Source organism: Mus pahari, chromosome 1 (genome assembly GCF_900095145.1).
Source record: "Mus pahari chromosome 1, PAHARI_EIJ_v1.1, whole genome shotgun sequence".
Classification (NCBI taxonomy): Eukaryota; Metazoa; Chordata; class Mammalia; order Rodentia; family Muridae; genus Mus; species Mus pahari.
Window position 1 is genome coordinate 113,134,857 of NC_034590.1, and position 21,198 is coordinate 113,156,054.

The 21,198-nt window shown below is 49.9% G+C and overlaps 1 protein-coding gene across 2 annotated transcripts; it reads left to right on the forward strand.

Moving 5' to 3' along the window:
* The first annotated feature begins 3,882 nt into the window (after positions 1–3,882).
* Positions 3,883–20,603, forward strand: Dhcr7 (7-dehydrocholesterol reductase). 2 transcript variants are annotated; one of them, XM_029537401.1, is made up of 8 exons: positions 3,883–3,995; positions 10,200–10,291; positions 11,294–11,516; positions 13,986–14,076; positions 14,720–14,933; positions 16,785–16,989; positions 17,712–17,843; positions 19,284–20,603. In XM_029537401.1, exons 2-8 carry the CDS (start codon positions 10,206–10,208, stop codon positions 19,746–19,748), a joined length of 1,416 nt encoding a protein of 471 aa, XP_029393261.1. In that variant the 5' UTR covers positions 3,883–3,995; positions 10,200–10,205; the 3' UTR covers positions 19,749–20,603. The 2 variants fall into 2 exon arrangements, with proteins under 2 accessions (XP_029393261.1, XP_029393257.1); XM_029537397.1 differs by lacking the exon at positions 3,883–3,995 and adding an exon at positions 8,893–9,056.
* The last annotated feature ends 595 nt before the right edge of the window (positions 20,604–21,198 follow it).

A 21,198-nucleotide genomic window follows, 5' to 3' on the forward strand; every position in this document is an offset into this window, starting at 1 on the left:
GCTCAAAGACTGGTAGGACTTTAAGCTCAGGGATCGGTGGGTTTTTGAGCTTAGGGACTGGAGGGTTTTCAAAACCTAGAAGTGAACTTGGACTTTTTAATGTGACTGTACGCATCAACCTTTGGCAGCTCAGAAGCAACTCTCAGGGGCCTGGGAAACATTCTTAGGAAATATCTGTCTCTGTGGGAGGACAGCCTTCTACTCTGAAAACCAGCAGACAACAAATGCTGCTGGCCTGGAGTCGGTGAATCTGTAGGGTAAAAGATCTGAGCCCTCTTCAGGATTTGAAGACCCATCGAACCCCACCAATCCCTGAGGGGGCTTAAATCAATCTTTTATAGGCAATCCTACCAATCACTGAGCACAGAACCCCACCAATCCTTGGACATGGCTTGAAGTCCCACCCTAGAAATCTCTTTCCTGGAAAACTCCTCTCCCGAGAGACCCTGTATAGTCCTGTCTCCTGCTTAGTTCCCTGCTGCCTTTCGCCCTAGCAGAAACATCGACTCTCTAGTATTTTTCCCAAATAATCTCGTGTGAGGTTATGGTGCGGTGTGAACTTGCGATATTCTTTGACCGACTGCCAGGACACCTTTCCCCCTCAGAACTGGAACACCTCCACTGGGGAAGAGTTCAGAGCTATAACGCCACCACTGGGGAAATTCTCCCCCTCAGAGCTGCAACACTGCCTTTGAGGAAAGGCTCCAAGCTACAACACTTACAGAGCCATTGTTCTTTTCACCTCTCTAACCCTCCCCCATGCCCCCAGCCCCCATGTTTCCTCTGCCAGACTTGCTAGGAGACTTTTAACTGTGGCTGATTTTGGAGGTCAGGCAGTGTAGTTGTGCCCACTAGCTCTGCCACCGAAGGCCCCTCTGACCGGAGGTCTGAGGATAGTGGCTGCTACATTACAGTTCAGAGTCTTCAAGGCAATTTGTTGTTGTTGTTTGTTTTTATCAAAACCATCTTGCTCTTGCACTAGGAAGGCAACTCAGTTGGTCAAGTGCTTGTCTTGCAAGCAGGCAGACATGAGTTTGATGCCTAGAACAAGTTTTTTAAAAAGCTGGCCTGGTGACAACTGCTCATAATCCCAGCAGTGGGGAGACAGACCACAGATCCCTGGGTTCTTCTAGCCTCAAGCCTAGCCTACTTGGCACAAGGTCCACGCTGGCAAGAGCTCATCACAAACCAAAGCAAATCCCCACAGGTGCTGGGGAATGACACCCAAGGCTGCATTCCAGCCTGTATGCACAGGTACCCTACCCCCTACACACACACACACACACACACACACACACACACACACACCACCTCTTGGCTGGCCTATCTGGGCCATCAATGGGGAACCTTTTGCTATCAGGAGCCTGAAAACTCCAACCTCAGCTCAAGCTAACAGCCTTTCTGAACATAATATGCCTTTATAAGACCATGCTTTATTAATGCACACACAGACTACAAGCCACTTCTCCTCTGCCCTTTCCCCATGCCACTCATTGCCATGTGCCCTACTCCATACATATCTCTAAATCCTACCCTTCAAGGGTAGATTGAAGATTCGGTTACTCATCTCCACCCCCAGCAATCTTGCAAAACTCCTTTCAGTGATTGGTACATTGCATGGCAGACAATGACGACCTAGTTTGGAACTGTTCTCAAAGAAAACATATTACTCAAAAAAAAAAAAAAAGTTTAGCCAATTGATGAGCTTCAAGTTCAATGAGAGACCCTATCTCAAAGGACAAGATAGAGAGAGAGGAAGACACCTGATATAGGCCTCTGGTCTCCATATATAAGATGCACAGGCATAGAGTCACACATACCCACACACATCCACGTCCATCCCTCACGCACACACATCCACAAACACCCCAACCCTCCACCCCACCACATGTGATCTAATTTGAAAGGACTTTACTGCTCACATATGGGACCCTAGAACACAGGGTCAGTATGGGGGAAAAAAAACCCATTTGTCCGTCCCGATAAAAATAAGTTGATGGTTTGGATTGGCAAGATGGTGCAATAGGTAAAGTACTTGCAGTGTAAACCCGACTACCTGGGTTTGATCCCTGAAACTTACATAAAGATAGAAAGAGAAAACCAACTACACAAATTTGTTCTCTGACATCCACACGTGGCTCATAGCGTGTGCACCTGACCACCCCCTCCCCCATTCTACAGCAGCGGTTCGCAATCTGTGGGTTGCAACCCCTTTGAGGATGCATTTTTACATACCTTGCATATCAGATATTTACATTATGATTCATAGCAATAGCAAAAGTACAGTTATGAAGTAGTGACAAGATAATTTTATGGTTGGGGGTCACTGCAGCATGAGGAAAGCTGAGGACCACAGCACTCTACTAATCAATGATTTTTCCTGGTTTTTTAAGACAGAGTTTCTCTGTGTAGCTTTGTCTGTTCTGTAACTTGCTCTGTATATCAGGCTGGCCTCAAACTCACAGAGGTCTGCCTGTCTTTGCCTCCTGAGTGCTGGGATTGAAGGCATGCATGCCCAGCAGAATTTTTTAAAATTTGTCAAAAGTTAAAGAGCTGAATTTTTGATAGAAGACTATCAGCTGATAAGTAACAGTTTAATAAGTTTGGAAGAATTCTGAAATCAAGTCAACTCTTTCTACCAAGAAGTATGCTATGTCCGAGTGTCCTCAATGAACGCTAGGTTATCAGGATCAAAGGTTGTTTGGAAACATTGTATTTACCAGTCTCAAAATAACACTCTACTCATTTTACTTATTAATCAAGAGAAAGGTGGGGGCACAAGAGATGGCTCAGGGGTTAACAGCACTGACTTATTTTGATGAAGATCCAGGTTTGATTCCTAGTACATGTGTCAGCTCATGACTCCAGTCCCAGGGGTGACTATGTATGTATGTATGTATGTACATATGCATGCATGCATGTCAAGAGCGCTAGATGCCTTGGAAGTGGAAATTCTGATGGTTGAGCAACCACGTGGGTGCTGGGGCTTGAACCCTGGTTATCAGAAGAGCAGCCACTAGTCTTCACTGCTGAGCCATCTCTCCAGTCCCGACCGTATATTCTGTACAACCTATTATTCTATCCAAATGTGTACCCTGACTGGATCCCGGAATCTGGGAAAAAAAGAGCAATAAAGGACATTGTTGGGCAGCTGAGGCACCAGCATGTGGACAGTAGCTGTTGAAGCTTCAACACTTCAACAGTGTTGAAGTCACTTCCGTTACCAGTTTCATTGTGGCTTCAGAGGAGACTCTCGCCAGGAGAGGGCGAGTGTAACTAACGAATGTCAGGAGGCAGGGAGGAACAAGATGAAAAGAGTGAAACTTCACAGCTGCTTTGTTAAGGCTCCCCAATACCCTTAGGGGCACGGAGGTATGACTGAGTCCTGCCCACCAGGGGACCCGTTTGGCTATCCTGCTAGGACCTCAACTGCATTCACAATCTGCTAGCTGCTTCTTCCTTGCTGATCTGGTCTGGTCTTGTCTCGCGGTCTCCGCAGTTATCTATTGTTCCGTGCACAAGATGCTCTCCTTCAGGTAGGAGCAGGGTAAACTGAGGCACAGTAGGGGCAGGCTCTGAGCCTGCGCGGCAGAATCCACACTTGCATCTTTCCTCCCACCAAGCGGAGACAGACCGGAGACCCCAGGGGCGTGGGCGGGGCGGGGCCCATCCTGCTGTCAATCTCAAGCCTGCTGCCGCCGACTGGCGGGCCTGGTGGGCTCCGAGTCAGCTCACTGCCTTCACCAATCACAGGGCGCGGCTCGCGAAATCCACTTACGATTGGTCGTCTGTGACCTCACGTCATCTGGGGCGGAGCTTCAGGCACTAAGAACACTGCTGGAGAGCGTGGATTAGCCCCTTGAATCCCGCACTAAGGTGAGAATTCGTTTGCGCGGACCAGACCAGGGTGCTGGAGAAGGAGGGTGCGCACAGACGTGGGAGGGGGGAAAGCGTCGAGAGTGCAGAAGAGTGGACTGTATGTACAGAACAAGAGAGTGAGTATTCAGGAAGGAGGCAGTTTGTGCGATTGCGGGGGCGGGAGGAGATGTGTATGTAGATGAGGGTATGAGTGTTTGCACAGGTTTTTAGGTAGATTGTCGAACAGATGTGCGGATTTAGAGGCGTGTGCACAGGAGAGGGATCTATGTGCTCTGGTTTGGGGAGATGTGTGTTGAGGGAGGGGACCTGAAGGCCGAGTAGGAGGGGAGATGCTTTGCCCAGATGATCAGGTGCACCTGTGATCAGGTATGGAGGTGGAGGCAGACATCTCCTGTGAGATGAGGATCTAGCTCGCTGGGGGCCCTTCGAATGCTCAGGTATAGAGGGGCAAGTATAAATTCACCCCTTGACCCATTCTCCTATCCCAGAGCATATACAACCTGGAGAATCTCTTCATTGGATTTGGATGATTCTATTTATTCTCTCAGGAGATAGCTAGATGGATTGCCCACTGCTATAAGGATCACAGGACGATCTAGGCATACCTGGCCTCCCCAGGTTGTGGAGAGTCCCCTGTGCCCCTAAACATCAAGATGGTTTTCAAAGGAAGAATTCAAACAACCGAACATCTTTAATTTTTTGAGCTACTTTGATAGAATCTTTTTGAAATTGCTCTTTAAAACAAACAAAAGCAAAGTAGTTGATGGGTATAGAGAGGGCCTACGTGCTGCATGCCAGAAAGAGGTACACTTAGTAGTGTATGGTAAAGCCCCGCTGACAAAGAATTTGGTAAAAACAAAACAAAACAACAAAAACCATTTGGATATAAAGGAGGGTCAGTAGATTATATAAATGAGAATTTGTGGAACAATCTGGAAGGGTAGTGAGGCCTGGGATGGACTTGAGGGAGGAGAAAAGACTTTTGGTTTCATATCTGACATATATTTTGGAACTTCTGAAAAGCAGAGATCTTATAGCTTCGACTAGAACCAGAGATTATTCCAAATCTCAGGTCATTTCCTTCCTCATTGGGCTCATTGCTGGGGGCTTCAGGAATTGCTGTTCCTCTACAGGGACCTCAAGCTTTCAAGATAAGTCAGACCACAGTTCTGTGTTCAGAGCAGGAGAGGAGCCCCTGTGCAGAGCTCACCAGCCTTGGGTCACTCCAGGGCTAGCCTCCCTGACCTGGGGAAAGTGGTGGGGCCTAGTGAACTCCCACATGCCATTTAATTACAGAAGCTCTTCTGCTAGAAAAATGAAGGAAACCCCAACATGCCACCATTTGTAATACTTTCTAGTCTTCTAGGTCCTTCCGAGATACAGGAGGGAGGGGCTTGTCCCTGCTCACACCTGCAGAGCCGGATCTTTCTAGCACTGGGTGCCAGAGCGTCTGATTTCTTTGGTGATTGCCAGTGGGTGTGACATAAGTTTACATGTCTACACAGAGCACTGCTGGAGGATCTTGTGTCTGCCTGCTGCCATAGCCCCAAGTATTTCCCAGGGTAAATTCCCATTGGTACATGTAGGGGAACCTGCTTCTTGTTACACACGCATTTCCAGGATTAAAATCCAACCCATGGCTAACAGATCTCCAGATTGATTACCCTACTCTTTCTGGAATATTCCAGTGACATAGATGCTTCTCTGTATGGAAGATCCCTGGAATCTGATATGTAACGTTAACTATGTTATTGCACAGCCTCCCTGTGTGCCAAAGTGGAGCACCAGGCCCAACCTTGTCTGGTAGGCCATGTGAGCAGTCTCATCTGTGAACATTATTCATTCTTCCGGTGGGCTGGGCACCTGGCACTTGGCAAATGCTGAATGGATTGTAGCTCTAGCATCAGGCTGAGAAAGCCCGGCGGCAGCTCCTTGTAGATACCTTTTGGTTGCCCCTTCAGGGTGTGGAATGACCGAGCTGTGACCACTAGGGTCTGGTGATGTCTCATATCCTTTCCAAGGAGAGGTCTAAAAGGCTCGCCTTTCCCTAGCACTGCCCGAGTGAGTTTCTCACCGCCTGGAGGCCACCCATAAGCCAGGCCAGCCCACGTGGGTCTGTGGGAAGAGAGTCCACTCTCAAGACATACCTCTCCAGACCTTGAGAGATGCTGAAAGGCTTGTTTAGGTTGGCCATGCCCCGGCTTGGTGCTTCCTGCTGATGTCATAGCTGTCTCCTGGCCTCCACATATGCTCCTTTCCATAGGAAGGATGGATAAATAAATAGATAAGTATTAAAAACTGACATAAACATATAACCACTAGTACATAGGAGATGAAGCCAGACAGGTTAGAAATTAAAGGTTATTCTTGGCTACACAGTAAGTTCAGGGCCACATGCCCATGTGGAAGAATGGCCTGTCACCTTCCTCTGTGCTGGGTGTCATCCCTCAAGGTGACAGGTGTTCTGCTTTTTGGATCAACCACCCTGACTGCAGCAGCTTCCATTACAGCATGTTGGCATCTCAGGCCTTGGTGCCTCCAAACAATCACTCTCCTTGGATCTACAGCCATCAGGTTCATGGTGAACACGTTTTGCTTTTCTCTAGCTGAATTGTCACTGAAATTATCCCACTGCCTTAGGTGTGGTGGACAATTTTCCAGTTGCTGCGTGGCTATGCTGCCCATGGTGGCTTTGTCTGGTCATCTGAACAAAGCCTTCAGCTTTCTTGACCTGAGTCATGTTATTTCCTTTTCCTTCCTTTTCTTAAGACAGGGTCTCACTTTTTTGCTCTGCTGACCTGGAACTCACTGTGTAGACCAGTTGGGCTTCAGACTCTCAAAGATCTATCTGTCTCTGCCTCTCAGGTGCTGGGATTAAAGATGAGAGTACCACTATGCCTGGCCCATTGATTTCATTTAGCATATGAGGCACCAGTGAACCTTCCTCATCTGGCTTTTATAAAGATGACCATCACAAATCCTTGGGGACATAGACTTATATGCCATGGGGCACCCAATAGGTCCCTGATTCTCTTGCATTCTCATGAAAACTGGTTCCCAGTCCAGGTTGTTCTCTGAGCTACTCTGTGTTCGTGGCATCACAGTGGCTTCTAGTATGTTTTGTGGGAATTTGCCAGCTCCAGAGTGAGTGCCAGGATAGTTTTACATGTGTAGGTGCGGCTGGCATCCCAGGGAAATCTGTTATTATCTGTCAGGTCTACCTGTGCTGCCTCTAGCACTCCTGAGCCTCTGGAAACTTGCATTCACTCACCTCAGCTCGGCCCCTCAGGCTCCTGCTGACATGGCTCCGTCACCCCTAGATGGACTCCGTGTACCCCAAGCCCTGAGTCTGGCCCCTGCTTGATGTCAACAGTGACCTTGACACACAGTGTGGCTCCTTATCTGCCGTTCACCTTGACATTTCAGTCTCCTGGGTGACCTTGGTGTTTCTGTGGCCTCTGTGTCAGGGTGTTGCTCAGTATATGGACCTTGGGGAACTTCTGACCCTGGACATTTTGAGAACCATTTTTGAGAAAGACAACATCATTCTATTGTGAAACCCGTAGCCCAGAGGTCAAAGGTGAGTGTGTTGCTCACAGTGCCCTTGAGCATGGGCAGTGGAAGTGAGGCACTGTTTTAAAAGCTGACAAATAGGCTGGAGAGGTGGCTAGGTGGCAGTAAGCACTGGCTGTTCTCCCAGAGGACCTGCGTTTGCCCAGCACCTATATGGTGGCTCACACTCTCTCTGTAACTCTCTTCAGTTCCAGAGGATCTGACGTTTTCTTCTGCCCTCCGTGAGTGATGCACAGACATACAAGTAGACAAAATCGACATGTACATAAGATTAAAAAAAAATAATGAAGGAAACAGTGCAGCTGTTCAGTGAGGCTCGGGAGTGGAAGGGGATCCCGTCTCCCCAGCCACCACACATTTATTTTTTTTTACAGAATCTGGTGCCTGTGACAGAGGTACGACCAGAATAGATACCTGACCGCCACATACATTTAAAATAGTTACTTTTGTATTTTTTCAGAGTCTCTTGTAGACCAAGCTGGCCTTGAACTTTATCTATAGTTTAGGATGGCCTTGAACTCCTGATCCTCCTGCCTCCAAGTGCTGGGAACACAGGAGTACACTATCACACCATTGTGCATGCTTGGCTCTGCCAACTCTACCAAGTAAGCCACAGGACCAGCCCCACTCAGTCATTCAATGTGTTATTTTCATCACATTTCAGTCCTGTGTTTTTGAGGAGGAATATACCATAGGGGCTAGAGGTCAGATGACAGCCCATAAGAGTTGTTTCTCTCCCTCCACCACATGGGTAACAGGGTTTGAACTCAGGCTGTCTGCCTCGGCAACAGGCACCTTTCCCTACTGAGCCATCTTGCCAGTCTTTGTCTTTTTATTGTTTCATGGTAGACAATGCATATTATTGCTAGGTGTGGTAGGTCACGCTTGTCATCTCAGTCACTGGGAGGGTGAGACCCGAAGATTTCTGTGAGTTCCGGGCCAGTCTAGGCTGTAGAGTATAAGTCCCTGACTCAAAAAAAAAAAAAAAAGCAGTCAGGCAGCCTGTACTGTGGGCAGCGTGCCTTAGTATCTCCGGTGTTTAGGTCTGAGGTTCTCTTCTCATGGGCTTTCGTAGGGTTCTAGCATGGTACACTATCAGAAAGGGATGCTGGTGCCAAACTTTATATCCTTGGGGCTCATCTGTGAGTCAGGACCAGAAGATGCCGATCCCCGCTTTGGAGACTCCTGGAAGGCATGTGGACACGTGGCCCTGGGTTTACTGTGATTAGTGTAGGCACTGGAGATCGGGGAGATAAGGGAAGCTTTGGTAATTTCGTGGGACTGTAAATGGGAGCGTACACCAAGTGCATTGTGTGTGCTGCTGAGCAGGAAGCAGTGTGATAGTTTTCAGTGGGTGGGGTGAGGAGGGCGGAGTCAGGGGTGGGGCTGTCTGTCCAAAACCAGTTGATCCATTCAGGCAGCACAGGCTCTGAGGCCAGGCTTGCTGGAGATCAGAGACTTCATAAAGGCAGATCTCTCCAGCGCTCGCTCCCTTTTCATTCTTTGTTTGTCGTTGGTGTGTGCGTGCGGGCATATGTGCACACTATGTGGGTGAGCGAACGTGTGCCATGGCGTGTGTGACTGGAGGTCAGAAGTCAACTTTGGTGAGTTAGTTTTCCTCTGCCATGTAGTCCTGGGGATCAGACTCAGGTGGTCAAATTTGGTGGCAGGCATCCTAACCTGCTGAACCATTCTGCTAGCACTGCTATGGCACCATTTCACTGATGGGGTGTGCACATGCGTGCGCGCGTGCGTGCGTTTGTGTGTGTGTGTGTGTGTGTACTCGGGGGTGTGTGTACGTGCGCGTGGAGGCCACCGATGGTCAACATTGAGTGTCCTCCTTCCTTGCTCTCTCTACCTTAGCTTTTGAGGCCGCATCTGATGCTGAACTCTTGGCTGACTGATTTGGCTAGACTGCCTGCCAGAGAACCTCAGGCTGCTCTTCCCTTTCTAGCACTGGGATTGCAAGCCCTGTGCTGCTGAGCTTGGCTGGTTTTTTAACACTGGTGCTGGGGATTGACCTGAGGTCCTTATGCTTGCATAGTAAATACTTTACTGAGCCTTCTTCACTGGCCCGCTGAGGGCTTTTAAGATATCACTTTAAATCCTTGATATTTTAAAATGTTTACAAGCTAGACTTGTTTTGGAGGGGGAGGGGAAGCACTGGGCTGGGGAGACACCTGGAAGCCTTATCTATGGCGTGTGTCCTCCTCCCCTTCAGGTCCTGAAGGGGGAGGGATGAATTGTGAGCTTCCTTCTAATGGAGGGAGAGGGACACTGCACACATGTTAAGTACACAAACGAAACATGCCTGGGCAGTGGGCAGAGTTATAGAGGGAGGCCACTTGCCATTAGCTGGTCACAGTCAACTGCTAAGGGGACCCGGGACCTTTACACTAGTGCTGTACAGGGACATCTGTGAACATGCTCCGAGAAGTACTGTGTACTATCTGGAAGGCTGAAAGCCATATTCAAAGATGGTGAAGATCCTGGGGTCTGGAGGAGCAGGGAGGAGCCAGTCTCCGTATCTGCCACAGCTGGGGAAGATACTAATGAGCGAGGTGGGGAGGTTGGGTGTGAGGCAGCAGGCTCAGCAAACACCTAAGTGCCTTCTTTTCTTCTCCCAGAATCTGTTGTGGGTAATCAGGTACTGAGAAAGCTACAAAGGTTGCCTGCTCTAGTCAACACTTGAGTCCTGGTGGGGTCTGACTTTCTGGGAAGATCTGAGCCTTTCTTCCTTCCCTCAGGGCCTGATGGCTTCAAAATCCCAGCACAACGCCCCCAAAGCCAAGAGTCCCAACAGCAAGGCTGGATCTCAAGGACAATGGGGTCGTGCCTGGTAAGGGGCTTGCCTGTTTTACTAAAAAGAGGGTGAGGCCGACTCTTAAGGGTTTCAGTCTCAGGGATGTTATGGATCTAGAAAAAAAAAAGATTAAATGATTATTTTATAAAGACAAATGAAAGGTAAACTATTTCCCATTCCACTAGGTTCTAACTGGTGTAAAGGAGAGGCTGAGGGCACCTTGGAGGCCCCATGTGGCCCAAGGGGATTGGAGGGCATGTCAGAGAGCCCATGTATTCTGATTTATCTTAGGGAGAAGGTTATAAGAACCTCATGCTCATTCCATGAAGGTAACCTCTATTCAGCATGCCTACGTTTTTAATGCAGCTTATCACATGGGGGCAGGGGTGGGACTTTCCAATGCTTACCCTGCCAGGAATCCAGGTCTTTCAGGTGGCCCTAAGGGTCCTCTTGAGCCCTGCCACCAACCCAGTAAAGCTGGGTTGGTGTCTTGGTGCTCTCTGCCATTGAGCAATGCGTATACATTGTGTGTTAAGCGTCCTTAATGCAAGAAGTGTATTAAGTGGAAGGGGCCTGGGTAGCCACTGGCCCTGAGGGTTGGGAAGAGACCTCCCCCCTGCACTCATGTACTGGTCTGTGGACTTTTTTTGGTGGTCACAGATAGGACACCTTCTGGTGCTGCCACAGGAACAGCATGAGTGACCTGCCCTGGCTGGAGGGATTTCTTAAGTGTTTCCCTAATCCACTAGGTTCTAACTGGTGTAAAGGAGAGGCTGAGGGCACCTTGGAGGCCCCATGTGGCCCAAGGGGATTGGAGGGCATGTCAGAGAGCCCTGTGGGGATCAAGGGACAGAAGAGAGTCTCAGAGGGATAGAGGAGTGTCTTAAGCATCCCACCATGGGGTTTGAGGGATAAAAGGGAATCTCAGAGTCCTCGGAATAGGACATTTCTGTCCAAGGAACAGAAGAGGGTCTCTAAGTCCCTGTGGGACTTGAGAACAAGAGTCCTCGTGGTAGCCACCCTCTGTCCTTCTCTTAGGGAAGTGGACTGGTTCTCCCTGGCCAGCGTCATTTTCCTGCTGCTCTTCGCTCCGTTCATTGTGTACTACTTCATCATGGCATGTGACCAGTACAGCTGCTCCCTGACTGCCCCCGTGTTGGACATAGCTACAGGCCGTGCTAGTCTGGCAGACATCTGGGCCAAGACACCACCTGTAACAGCTAAAGCTGCCCAACTGTACGCCTTGTGGGTCAGCTTCCAGGTCAGTCCACTGCCTTGGGGCTGGGTTGCAGTGGGGTCCTGTTTGGGATGCAGACTTCTTACCCAGAGTGCTGCTCAAGTCAGGATGCAGCAGTTACCTAGAAGCAGATACACAGAGCAGGAAGCACCCGTGTGTCACATTGTATCCTTTATGGTCCCCCCCCCCACTCCCGTCCCCACCTGACGGGGCAGTGAGGGCTGCCGGTGGGAGGGCATAGGGTGTCTGAGGGTGTTCCTTCACACAGCTGGAATCTGGTAGCTTCTGGGAGGAGTTGTCCTAGGCTTCACTGCTTCCACAGGTTGCCAGATAGTCCTGATCATGAGTGTCTTTGTGATGCAGCCTCTCTAACAGGAAATCTAGGAGGTCACTAGGCAGGAGCAGCCTTCACAGGTCGGATGTTGGACAGGGATGTAAGTCTACAGCTAGGACAGGTTAGGGAACCACATGGCAATCAAGTCACATTGTTTCCCCCAGGCAGAATCTTGCTTTGAGACTTGTCCCTCCCAGGGCCTAAGCTTTTGGAGTCCTGAGTCTTTCTCCTTTTTATTACCTCCGGCCTCTGGGTGAGAAGGATAGCATGAGTTGAGGCTGTCCAGTAGCGGGCCGGATAAACAATAGCTGGTCTGTCCATCAGTAGAACGCTACTGGACCATAGAAAGGATGGGCCTCTGATCCAAGTGTTGGAAAGAGTTGCCAAGTGGAAAATGCTAAGACCAATTGGAGTGATTGTATTTCTGTGAAATGTCTAGATTCACATTCTCCCAGGGACTGCGGGAGAAGATGAGAAACAGTTGACAGTGGGAACAGGGTTCCTCCTGTTTAAACAACAAAAAGTATTTGGGGGCGGGGTTGAGACAGGGTTTCTTTGTGTAGCCCTGGCTGTCCTGGAACTTGATCTGTAGACCAGACTGGCCTCAAACTCAGGAGGTCTGACTCTTTCTGCTTCCCAAGTGCTGGCATTAAAGGTATGCACCACTACCACTTAAAAAGTATTTTTTAAAAGATATATTTATTTTATGTATGTGGATATTTTCCTACACACAGGCATTTAGATTTACTTATTTTTTATTAATATGAGTACACTGCAGCTGTCTTCAGACACACACTAGAAGAGGGCATCGGATCCCATTACAGATGGTTGTAAGCCACCATCTGGTTGCTGGAAATTGAACTCAGGACCTCTGGAAGAGCAGTCAGTGCTCTTAACCGCTGAACCATCTTTCCAGCCCCCCTACACATCTATATGTGTGCTGTGTGTTTATGGTGCCCAATGGAGGCCAGAAGAGGAAATAGGATCTCCTGGAACTGGAGTTATAGACAGGTGTGAACCGCTATGTGGGTGCTGATGCTGGGGATCTAACCCATGACCTCTGGACGAGTAGCAATTGCTTTTAACAGCCAAGTTTTCTCTCTCTCATCCTAGGGTTCCCTTTGGTAGTGTTGTCTTGGTTAGGGTTTTACTGCTGTGAACAGACACCATGACCAAGGCAACTCTTATAAGGACAGCATTTAATTGGGGCTGGCTTGCAGGTTCAGAGGTTCAGTTCATTATCATCAAGGCAGGAGCATGGCAACATCTAGGCAGGCATGGTGCAGGAGGTGCTGAGAGTTCTACATCTTCATCTGAAGGCTGCTAGCAGAATACTGGCTTCCAGGCAGCTAGGATGAGGGTCTTAAAGGCCATACCCACAGCGACACACCTACTCCAGCAAGCCCACACCTACTTCAACAAGGCCACACCTTCTGATAGTGCCACTCCCTCGGCCAAGCTTATACAAACAATCAAGTGTCCTAGAATCAGTTTGTGGTGATGGCTGCCTAATCTTGTGAGCCTATTACATGACTCTGAGTCACGATGTTGAAAGAATGGGCTTCGTGGGATGTGGATCACAATCAATGCTTTTATTGTTATTTTATGTTTAAAAACAAAAAACAAAAAACAGGCCCAGTTTGGTGGCGCATGCCTTTAATCCCAGCACTTGGGAAGCAGAGGCAGGTGGATTTCTGAGTTCGAGGCCAGCATGGTCTATAGGTGGGTTCCAGGACAGCCAGGACTACACAGAGAAACCCTGTCTCGAAAAAACCAAAACCAAAACCAAACAAACAAACAAAACCCCAAAAAACCCAACAGGCTTTTTAGAAATTATTGATTTTTATTCTATGTGCATTGGTGTTTTGCCTGCATGTGTGTTTGCGCGAACATGTCAGAACTCCTGGAGCTGGAGTTACAGACAGTGGCGAGCTGCTCTGTGGCTGCTGGGAATTGGACCCGAGTCCTCTGGAAGAGGAGCCAGTGCTCTTAACTACTGAGCCATCTCTCCTGCCCTCATCTCAATGTTTTTAAATGGCTTTGGAAAGGGGTTGGGAGGGCCCACGTGTCCCAGGAAGCCTGCCCAGCTCCCGCCAGGCGAGATCACACAGCTCTCACCCAGCAGGCTGCCCGTCTTCCGACCTAAAATTCTATTTCAGGTACTGCTTTACTCCTTGCTCCCTGACTTCTGCCACAGACTTCTGCCAGGCTATGTGGGAGGCGTCCAAGAAGGTGCCATTACTCCAGCAGGTAACCCTTGCCTCTGAGTTGGTGGGTGACTTGCCCTGCCCAGTCTGTCTCTGACTCCTGGAGTGGCTTTCCCATGCTGCATTCCCAAATAAGAACCAATTTAGTTTGGACGCTGTCGGCCAGGCCTCAAGATGTCTGGAGGACATCTATTGCTATTGTAGACGTGGCACATTCCGCACTCGGGAATGCAGTCCCTGACTCTTGCTGTCTTTCAGTCCTACTGCTTCATGGCAGTGGGAGGACCCCGACTTTACCCTGCTCACGGCATGGGGTTGGAATCCCACCTGTGCCTCCAGCAGAGATCTCAGAGAGGCACTGCAGCAAACACAAGGGGAGCCTGGGAGAACCTAGGGTTCACTTCCTCTGACCTTGCTCACACCTTATAGTCCTGTCCTCAGGTTGGGCTGGATAACGAAGGTGAGAAGCAACACAGAGCAGCCACAGCCTCACAGTGTGAAGGGTACTGCTAGCCTTTAAGCCTGGGTATGAAACAGAAGCTGGCCCCTGTCCTTTGGAGTGGTACCTGGAAGCTGTAGCCAGGGTCTACAGCAACAGAGACCAGGGAGCAGATAGGCGTGAGGCAGGTACACAGCCAAGCCAGGTGATCCCAACCAGAGTTCTCTGTCTGATTGTCTCTCTGCAGGGGTTGTAAACAAGTATGAGGTGAATGGGCTGCAAGCCTGGCTCATTACCCACATCCTCTGGTTTGTGAACGCTTACCTCTTATCCTGGTTCTCCCCCACCATCATCTTTGACAACTGGATCCCCTTGCTGTGGTGTGCCAACATCCTGGGCTATGCCGTGTCCACATTTGCAATGATCAAGGGCTACCTGTTCCCCACCAGTGCCGAAGACTGGTGAGTTCCTTAGCATCTGGGCAAGTCTAGAGTGGATGGTAGATATTTCCCCTCAGGGCCCGGCAAAGAGAAGTGCGATCTGGGATTAGCCTTTTGGATGCCTGGATTTTCTTGCTTGAAGAACTGCTAGTGGTAGCCAAGGCTGCCATGGGAGCAGTTGAACTAGAAGGGCAACTTCTGGCTGAGGAGGAGGGAGCTGTCTGCCTCTTTCTTTGGCCTATTTCTGGTGAAAGCGCCTTAGAGAGACTCTTGCTATCTCAGCAGCTTTACCGTAGCTGCTTCCTAGGAGAGCCCGTGCTTGCTCACAGCATTTTCATGGAAACTTCGGGTTGGAGATCAACTATCCAGTCCATTCCATCTACCCATCTACTCCTCCATCCACCCATCCACCCATCCACCCACCTACCTATCTGCTTACTCATCCATCTGCCCATCAGTTATTCCTCCTCCTATCCACATACTCATTTTCCTCACTTCTGTCTACTCATCCACCTCTCCACCCACACAGCCATTCACCGTCTGCCATCTAATCATCCATTCGCTCTCCACATACCCACCCATGCACCTATCTTATTTATCAGCCTGTTTACCAACCCATCCATTCCTCCATCCATCCACCCATCATCCACCCATCTATCTACTTATCCATCTGCCTACCTGCCTATCTATCCATATACCCGTTCATCTACCTATCTACTCATCCACTTATCCATCTGTCTATCTACCTATATACCATCTAGCTACCCACCAATCCATTCACCCATCCATCCATCCTCCCATCCATCCTTCCATCCACTCATCCATGAACTGATAATTGGCAAGTTCTTCTGGAGTTCTTAAATTTTGTCTGGGGATACAGATGAAAACAGAACATCTCTCCCTTAACTGTTGGCTTTGGCTTTGGGCAGTGAGCCTCAGATGAGAATGTTGGATGGCTTGTGTTACCCTATGTGCAGTTTACTGCCTTACTGCCTTTTATTTGTAGATGTAATGTTTGGTTCTTTCTACTTAGCCTGACTGTGGGAACTAGGCATGAGAACCTGCTGACCCAGCTAGCAAAAACCCCTGTGCATGCACAATAGGCTATAACTAGGGAGGGTCTTCACCCCAATTACCTCATCTGATTCTCTCCCCTAGTTTCGGATGAAGGGTTTACTGGGGGGATAGGTGACCAAGACCATGGACTTGGTCACTAAACTGTGGAACAGGGAGAAACATGGAGCTTAGGCTGTGAGCACGGGACATTTGCCTCATAATCTAAGGGCCCCTGTGTTCTGTGTCTCTGCTGAGCATGAGTACAGTGTCCTCTGAATGAAGATATGGGTTTGAGTGCAAGGCTGCCATGCTCTCCCCTGCATGGACACTTTAAGGTCACAGCGGCATCCAGGCTGCCTCTTTCCATTGCCAGAACCTGAATATTGGTGTCCACAAAGCTGGCGAGATATACTACTTGATTACATGTGTCTTTGGAGAGCAGGGGATATGGCTCACTGGTTAAGAGCACTGGCTGCTCTTGCAGAGGACCTGGGTTCAGTATCTACCACTCACATGGCAGCTCACAACTGTCCGGCTCCCTTTTCTGGCCTCTGAGTGCTCTGTACCCACATAATGCACAGACAAGCATGCAGATAAAACACATAAAATAAATCTAAAACAAATTTTTTTTTTTTTTTTTCGAGACAGGGTTTCTCTGTATAGCCCTGGCTGTCCTGGAACTCACTTTGTAGACCAGGCTGGCCTTGAACTCAGAAATCCGCCTGCCTCTGCCTCCCAAGTGCTGGGATTAAAGGCGTGCGCCACCACGCCCGGCTTTAAAACAAAATTTTAATGTGTCTCCTGTCTGCTTTTAAGCAAATTCACAGGCAATTTCTTCTACAACTATATGATGGGAATCGAGTTCAACCCCCGCATCGGGAAGTGGTTTGACTTCAAGCTGTTCTTCAATGGACGACCGGGAATTGTAGCATGGACCCTTATCAACCTGTCCTTTGCTGCCAAGCAGCAGGAGCTTTATGGCCATGTGACCAACTCCATGATTTTGGTCAATGTCTTGCAGGTAACTTGGTGCACTTGCAGCCAGGGAGGGTCAGGCGCCACACCTGCTGGACTCTGACAGAGTTCCCAGCATGCCATCCTGTACAGAGCTGGCCCTTCCAGGTCACAATGAGGACATGCTGAAAATCTACCACCACATAGATGCCATTGTGCCATTCCGACATGCCTGAGCAATGTACCACTTCCCCTTTACAAAGGACTGCCTCAGGCAGGGGGAACATTGCCACTTTTGCATCTCTGACTAGCACACTAGAGTCTCTGGAAGGCTCTCTGTGCCCTCGCTGTAGTCACAGCTTATGGCCCTTGAGGTGGGAAGTGACAAGCAAGGACTTTGCTTGTGTCCATCTCTGTGAATGGATCTCAGTCTCCTTGGATACCCTGTGTATGTCATGGTTCTGATGGGCAGCTGACAGGGGCCAGTGCTGGGACGTTCACCATATGGATGGCCATGTTGGTGTCTACCATGGTACTCAGCGCCAGCTTCCCAGGGACAGTCCTTGAGTGCCTCCATCCTGAGCCCCCACTGCGCTGAGCTCCACATCTCATGTCACGTGTGGGAACTGTGGCTGGGAGCCCATCCTGCTGATGACAGTGGCCCCTCCACCCCTCTAATGTTCCCAGCCCCACAGTAACTTAAGTTACTTAGCAACACCCCAACTGCCCGACTTCCATCCCTCCCTTGCATGAGGCTATGATGGTAATAGTGTTGTCTCTGTCTTGCAGGCCATCTATGTGTTAGACTTCTTCTGGAATGAAACCTGGTACCTGAAGACCATCGACATCTGTCATGACCACTTTGGGTGGTACCTGGGCTGGGGAGATTGTGTGTGGCTGCCCTACCTCTACACACTGCAGGTGAGGAGGCGCCAGGGGGTGGGGCACAGTGTTACCAGCTTCGTGGGCATTGGCTGTGTGGTCTTCAGGTGCTTCAGGCTGACCTTGAGCAGATACACATGCAGAGCTTGCCAAGGGCTTAGTCCTTGGGGTTCACTGGGCCAGTGTCTTCTCCCAAGTGGGGAAAGTTCCTTGCATCACAGATATCTTTGACCCAGTATGGGATTTGGCTCTGACTCCACCCATCCTACACCGAAGGTACCAAAAGTGGAAAGTTCATTTAACACCTGGCCTACCAACTGTAGCTCACCCTTGTCTTCCCCTTCCACGGCTGGGGAAGTCATTCCACCAAAGGCTTGGAGGGCTGCTGAGACCTATATTAAAACTGAATAGCAGACTGTGTGGAATGTTTTCCACACCATCTTAGGCTGATTCATGTAACCACCTGTCATTGGTCTGGGAGGGCCTGGCATGACCCCAGTGTGAGCCTGTCCCTAATCATCCCTGTGGTCATGGACCCCCACCCTCTCCCCAAAGAGCCATCAGGGTGGCCAGCAGTGACTTGAGCTGGCCTATATGTCTTTATTCCTACCCACTTGCATGTGTTGGCACCGTGGTAGTAGTGGACCTGCCTGCTGCTCAGCCCCTGCTGCTGCCTGGAGCGGCTGGAAGGAGCTCAGAAGGATGTTGGCTTCTCCGGGTGTGGGGGAATCAGTAAGGTGGGCCTCTGTTGGCCAGTCACACAGCTGATGGAGATGTCGGTTGTGGAAGTAGTCTGGCTCCCTATGCAAGGGTGCTGGGAAAACGGTTGTTCCCAGCAGAGAGGAACGGGGAGAATAAGCACTTGGGTGGGTGTCAGCCCCAGACTCACACTGTGGGTTCTCACCAACCATAAGCAGCTTGTTTTGTTGGGTTTCTGCACCGACTGGGCACAGGCTCCTGGGGCATCTCATTGAATCTGCAGTGCCAGTGTGTGAACTGATGATGACAGAGACCACACTTACACAAATCTTTCTATCTAGTAGGCCTCGTTTCGGCCTCAGGATACAGTGGCCTCTATGTTAAGGAGTCCACAGATTAAGCCAAACGTGCATTGGAAGTAATTTTTTAAAAACTTGCTGCTGGGCCTGGGGGCACACACATGTAATCCCAGCTCTTGGGAGGTTGAGGTAGGAGGGTTGAGAGTTCAGTCCCCCTCAGCTGCATGGTAAGTTCAAGGTTAACTTCGGCTACATGAGACTATCTCAAAGCAAAAACAAAAGTCCCTGAGTGTTGGGGTGACAGATGTGTGCCTTCCTGCCCCCCTTGTATTTTACTTAACAGAAAAGGAAGCTGGCGTGATGAGTCTGGGGCAGGGTCAGGGTCAGGGTCTACACTTCCTAGCCCACACTGATGCTCACCCTGCTCTGTGGTAGGGCCACCTTTTACCTTTCTTTTCTCCCCCTTTCCCCCCACCCCCAGGGCCTGTACTTGGTGTACCACCCTGTGCAGCTCTCCGCCCCCAATGCCTTGGGCATCCTGCTGCTTGGCCTCGTGGGTTACTATATCTTCCGAATGACCAACCATCAGAAGGACCTGTTCCGCAGGACAGATGGGCGCTGCCTCATCTGGGGCAAGAAGCCCAAGGCCATCGAGTGCTCCTACACATCAGCCGACGGGCTGAAGCATCACAGCAAGCTGTTGGTCTCAGGCTTCTGGGGTGTGGCTCGCCACTTCAACTATACTGGTGACCTGATGGGCAGCCTCGCCTACTGCCTGGCTTGTGGCGGTGGCCACCTCCTTCCTTACTTTTACATCATCTATATGACTATCCTGCTCACCCACCGCTGCCTCCGTGATGAACACCGCTGTGCCAACAAGTATGGCCATGATTGGGAGCGCTACACGGCTGCTGTGCCTTACCGCCTGCTGCCCGGAATCTTCTGAGGCTAGCCCTGGGAAGCAGAGAGAGGTGTCACTGAATGTGTGGAGTTGGGTGCATGGGGACCAGCATCTGGCTTTCCCCTCAGGGGGCCTCCTCAGTTTGCTCATCTGGAGAATGGAGAGCCTGGTGTCCCACAGTGGCTGCTGGCAGCTAGAGCTGAGTTCACAGATGCCCCAGCAGAATGGCTTGTTCTCTCTGTTCAGCATCCTGACGGCAGAGGCCCTTTCATGTCTGTTCGGAGCCCGCCATCTATGCTGTCTCGATAGATTAGGCTTACCAGATGTCTCCCACAATTGGGCCATCCTGGTAAACTGGAGACCATGTAGGATCTAAAGAGTTTGGCAGTGCCGTCACCCCCTACCTGTCCTGGTGGGCTAGGCCCCATTTTTGTCTGTAGCATGTGCAGTGTTAATTGATCAGCCAAGGATTCAAAGGCCATTGAAGAAGGGAGGCTTTTTTGTTTAGGTTCTTGATTTTTTTTTTTTGTTTTTACCCCAGGAATGGCAGGCAGTGGATGGGCTATCCAGGGGGCACTGCCCACTGCACAGTCCCTTTCTAACTTGATAAACAGGGTTCCCAGGACTCCCCGAGTGCCCACCTAGCAGCTCATCCACCTGCCCTATTCCGGAAGGTGCTTCTTGTTTACCCCTGAGACTTGGCTCAGACAACCCAGAACGTACGTATCACCATTCAGTGGCCTTAGCCACACCTTCCCCAAAGGGAGACCCAATGTTGGGGAAGGAACATTCTCATTAGGGACACTGCCCCCCCCCCAACTCAGGGTATTCTGTAAAACTAGATAGACTCGTCTTAGCCTTGCAGGCAGTTCTTTGTATTAAATCTGCTTTGTTCAATGAGTCCTGTTGTGCTGTCTCCTGAATGGGCCTGACCAGTAAGTACCAGGGGTGGGGATTGGTTTGGGAGTGAGGGCTGTCATACGGTGTAGGATGGAACCCCAGGAAGCATTAGAGCCAATGCCTAGGGCACTATCAAAGCTTCATGTCCTACTGAGCATTGGGGCCCCCCCTCCATAATTCCCCTATCAGCCCAGAACTCTGCTGGGCCATTTGCTTGTCAGGGTTGAGGCGTTCATTCCATTTGCCAGTGACAGGAAGCCACACAGTTAGGCCTGGACTTCTCTTGTTTCTGGAGAAGTAGAGGTGAATGAGAGTTGAGTGGTGCCCACAGCCAGGGCACAACTGGTCTGCTTCCAGTTAAAGCTGGTTGAACATTGAACAAAGGGTTTCTGGCTTCTATGCTGGTCAGCACCTTTATTTTTTCCTCGGGCAAAGTCCTTTTAAGGAAGCTGGGTGTGGTGGATGTAGCCTTAGGTTCCACTGTTCACAGGTGAACTCTGGCTGTGTATATAGCCTTAAATAGGTGACCCTCTCTTGAGCACCTCGTTTGTGTGTGCTAAAGGTCAGTCTTCCGATCTTCCTACAGAGCTGGAGA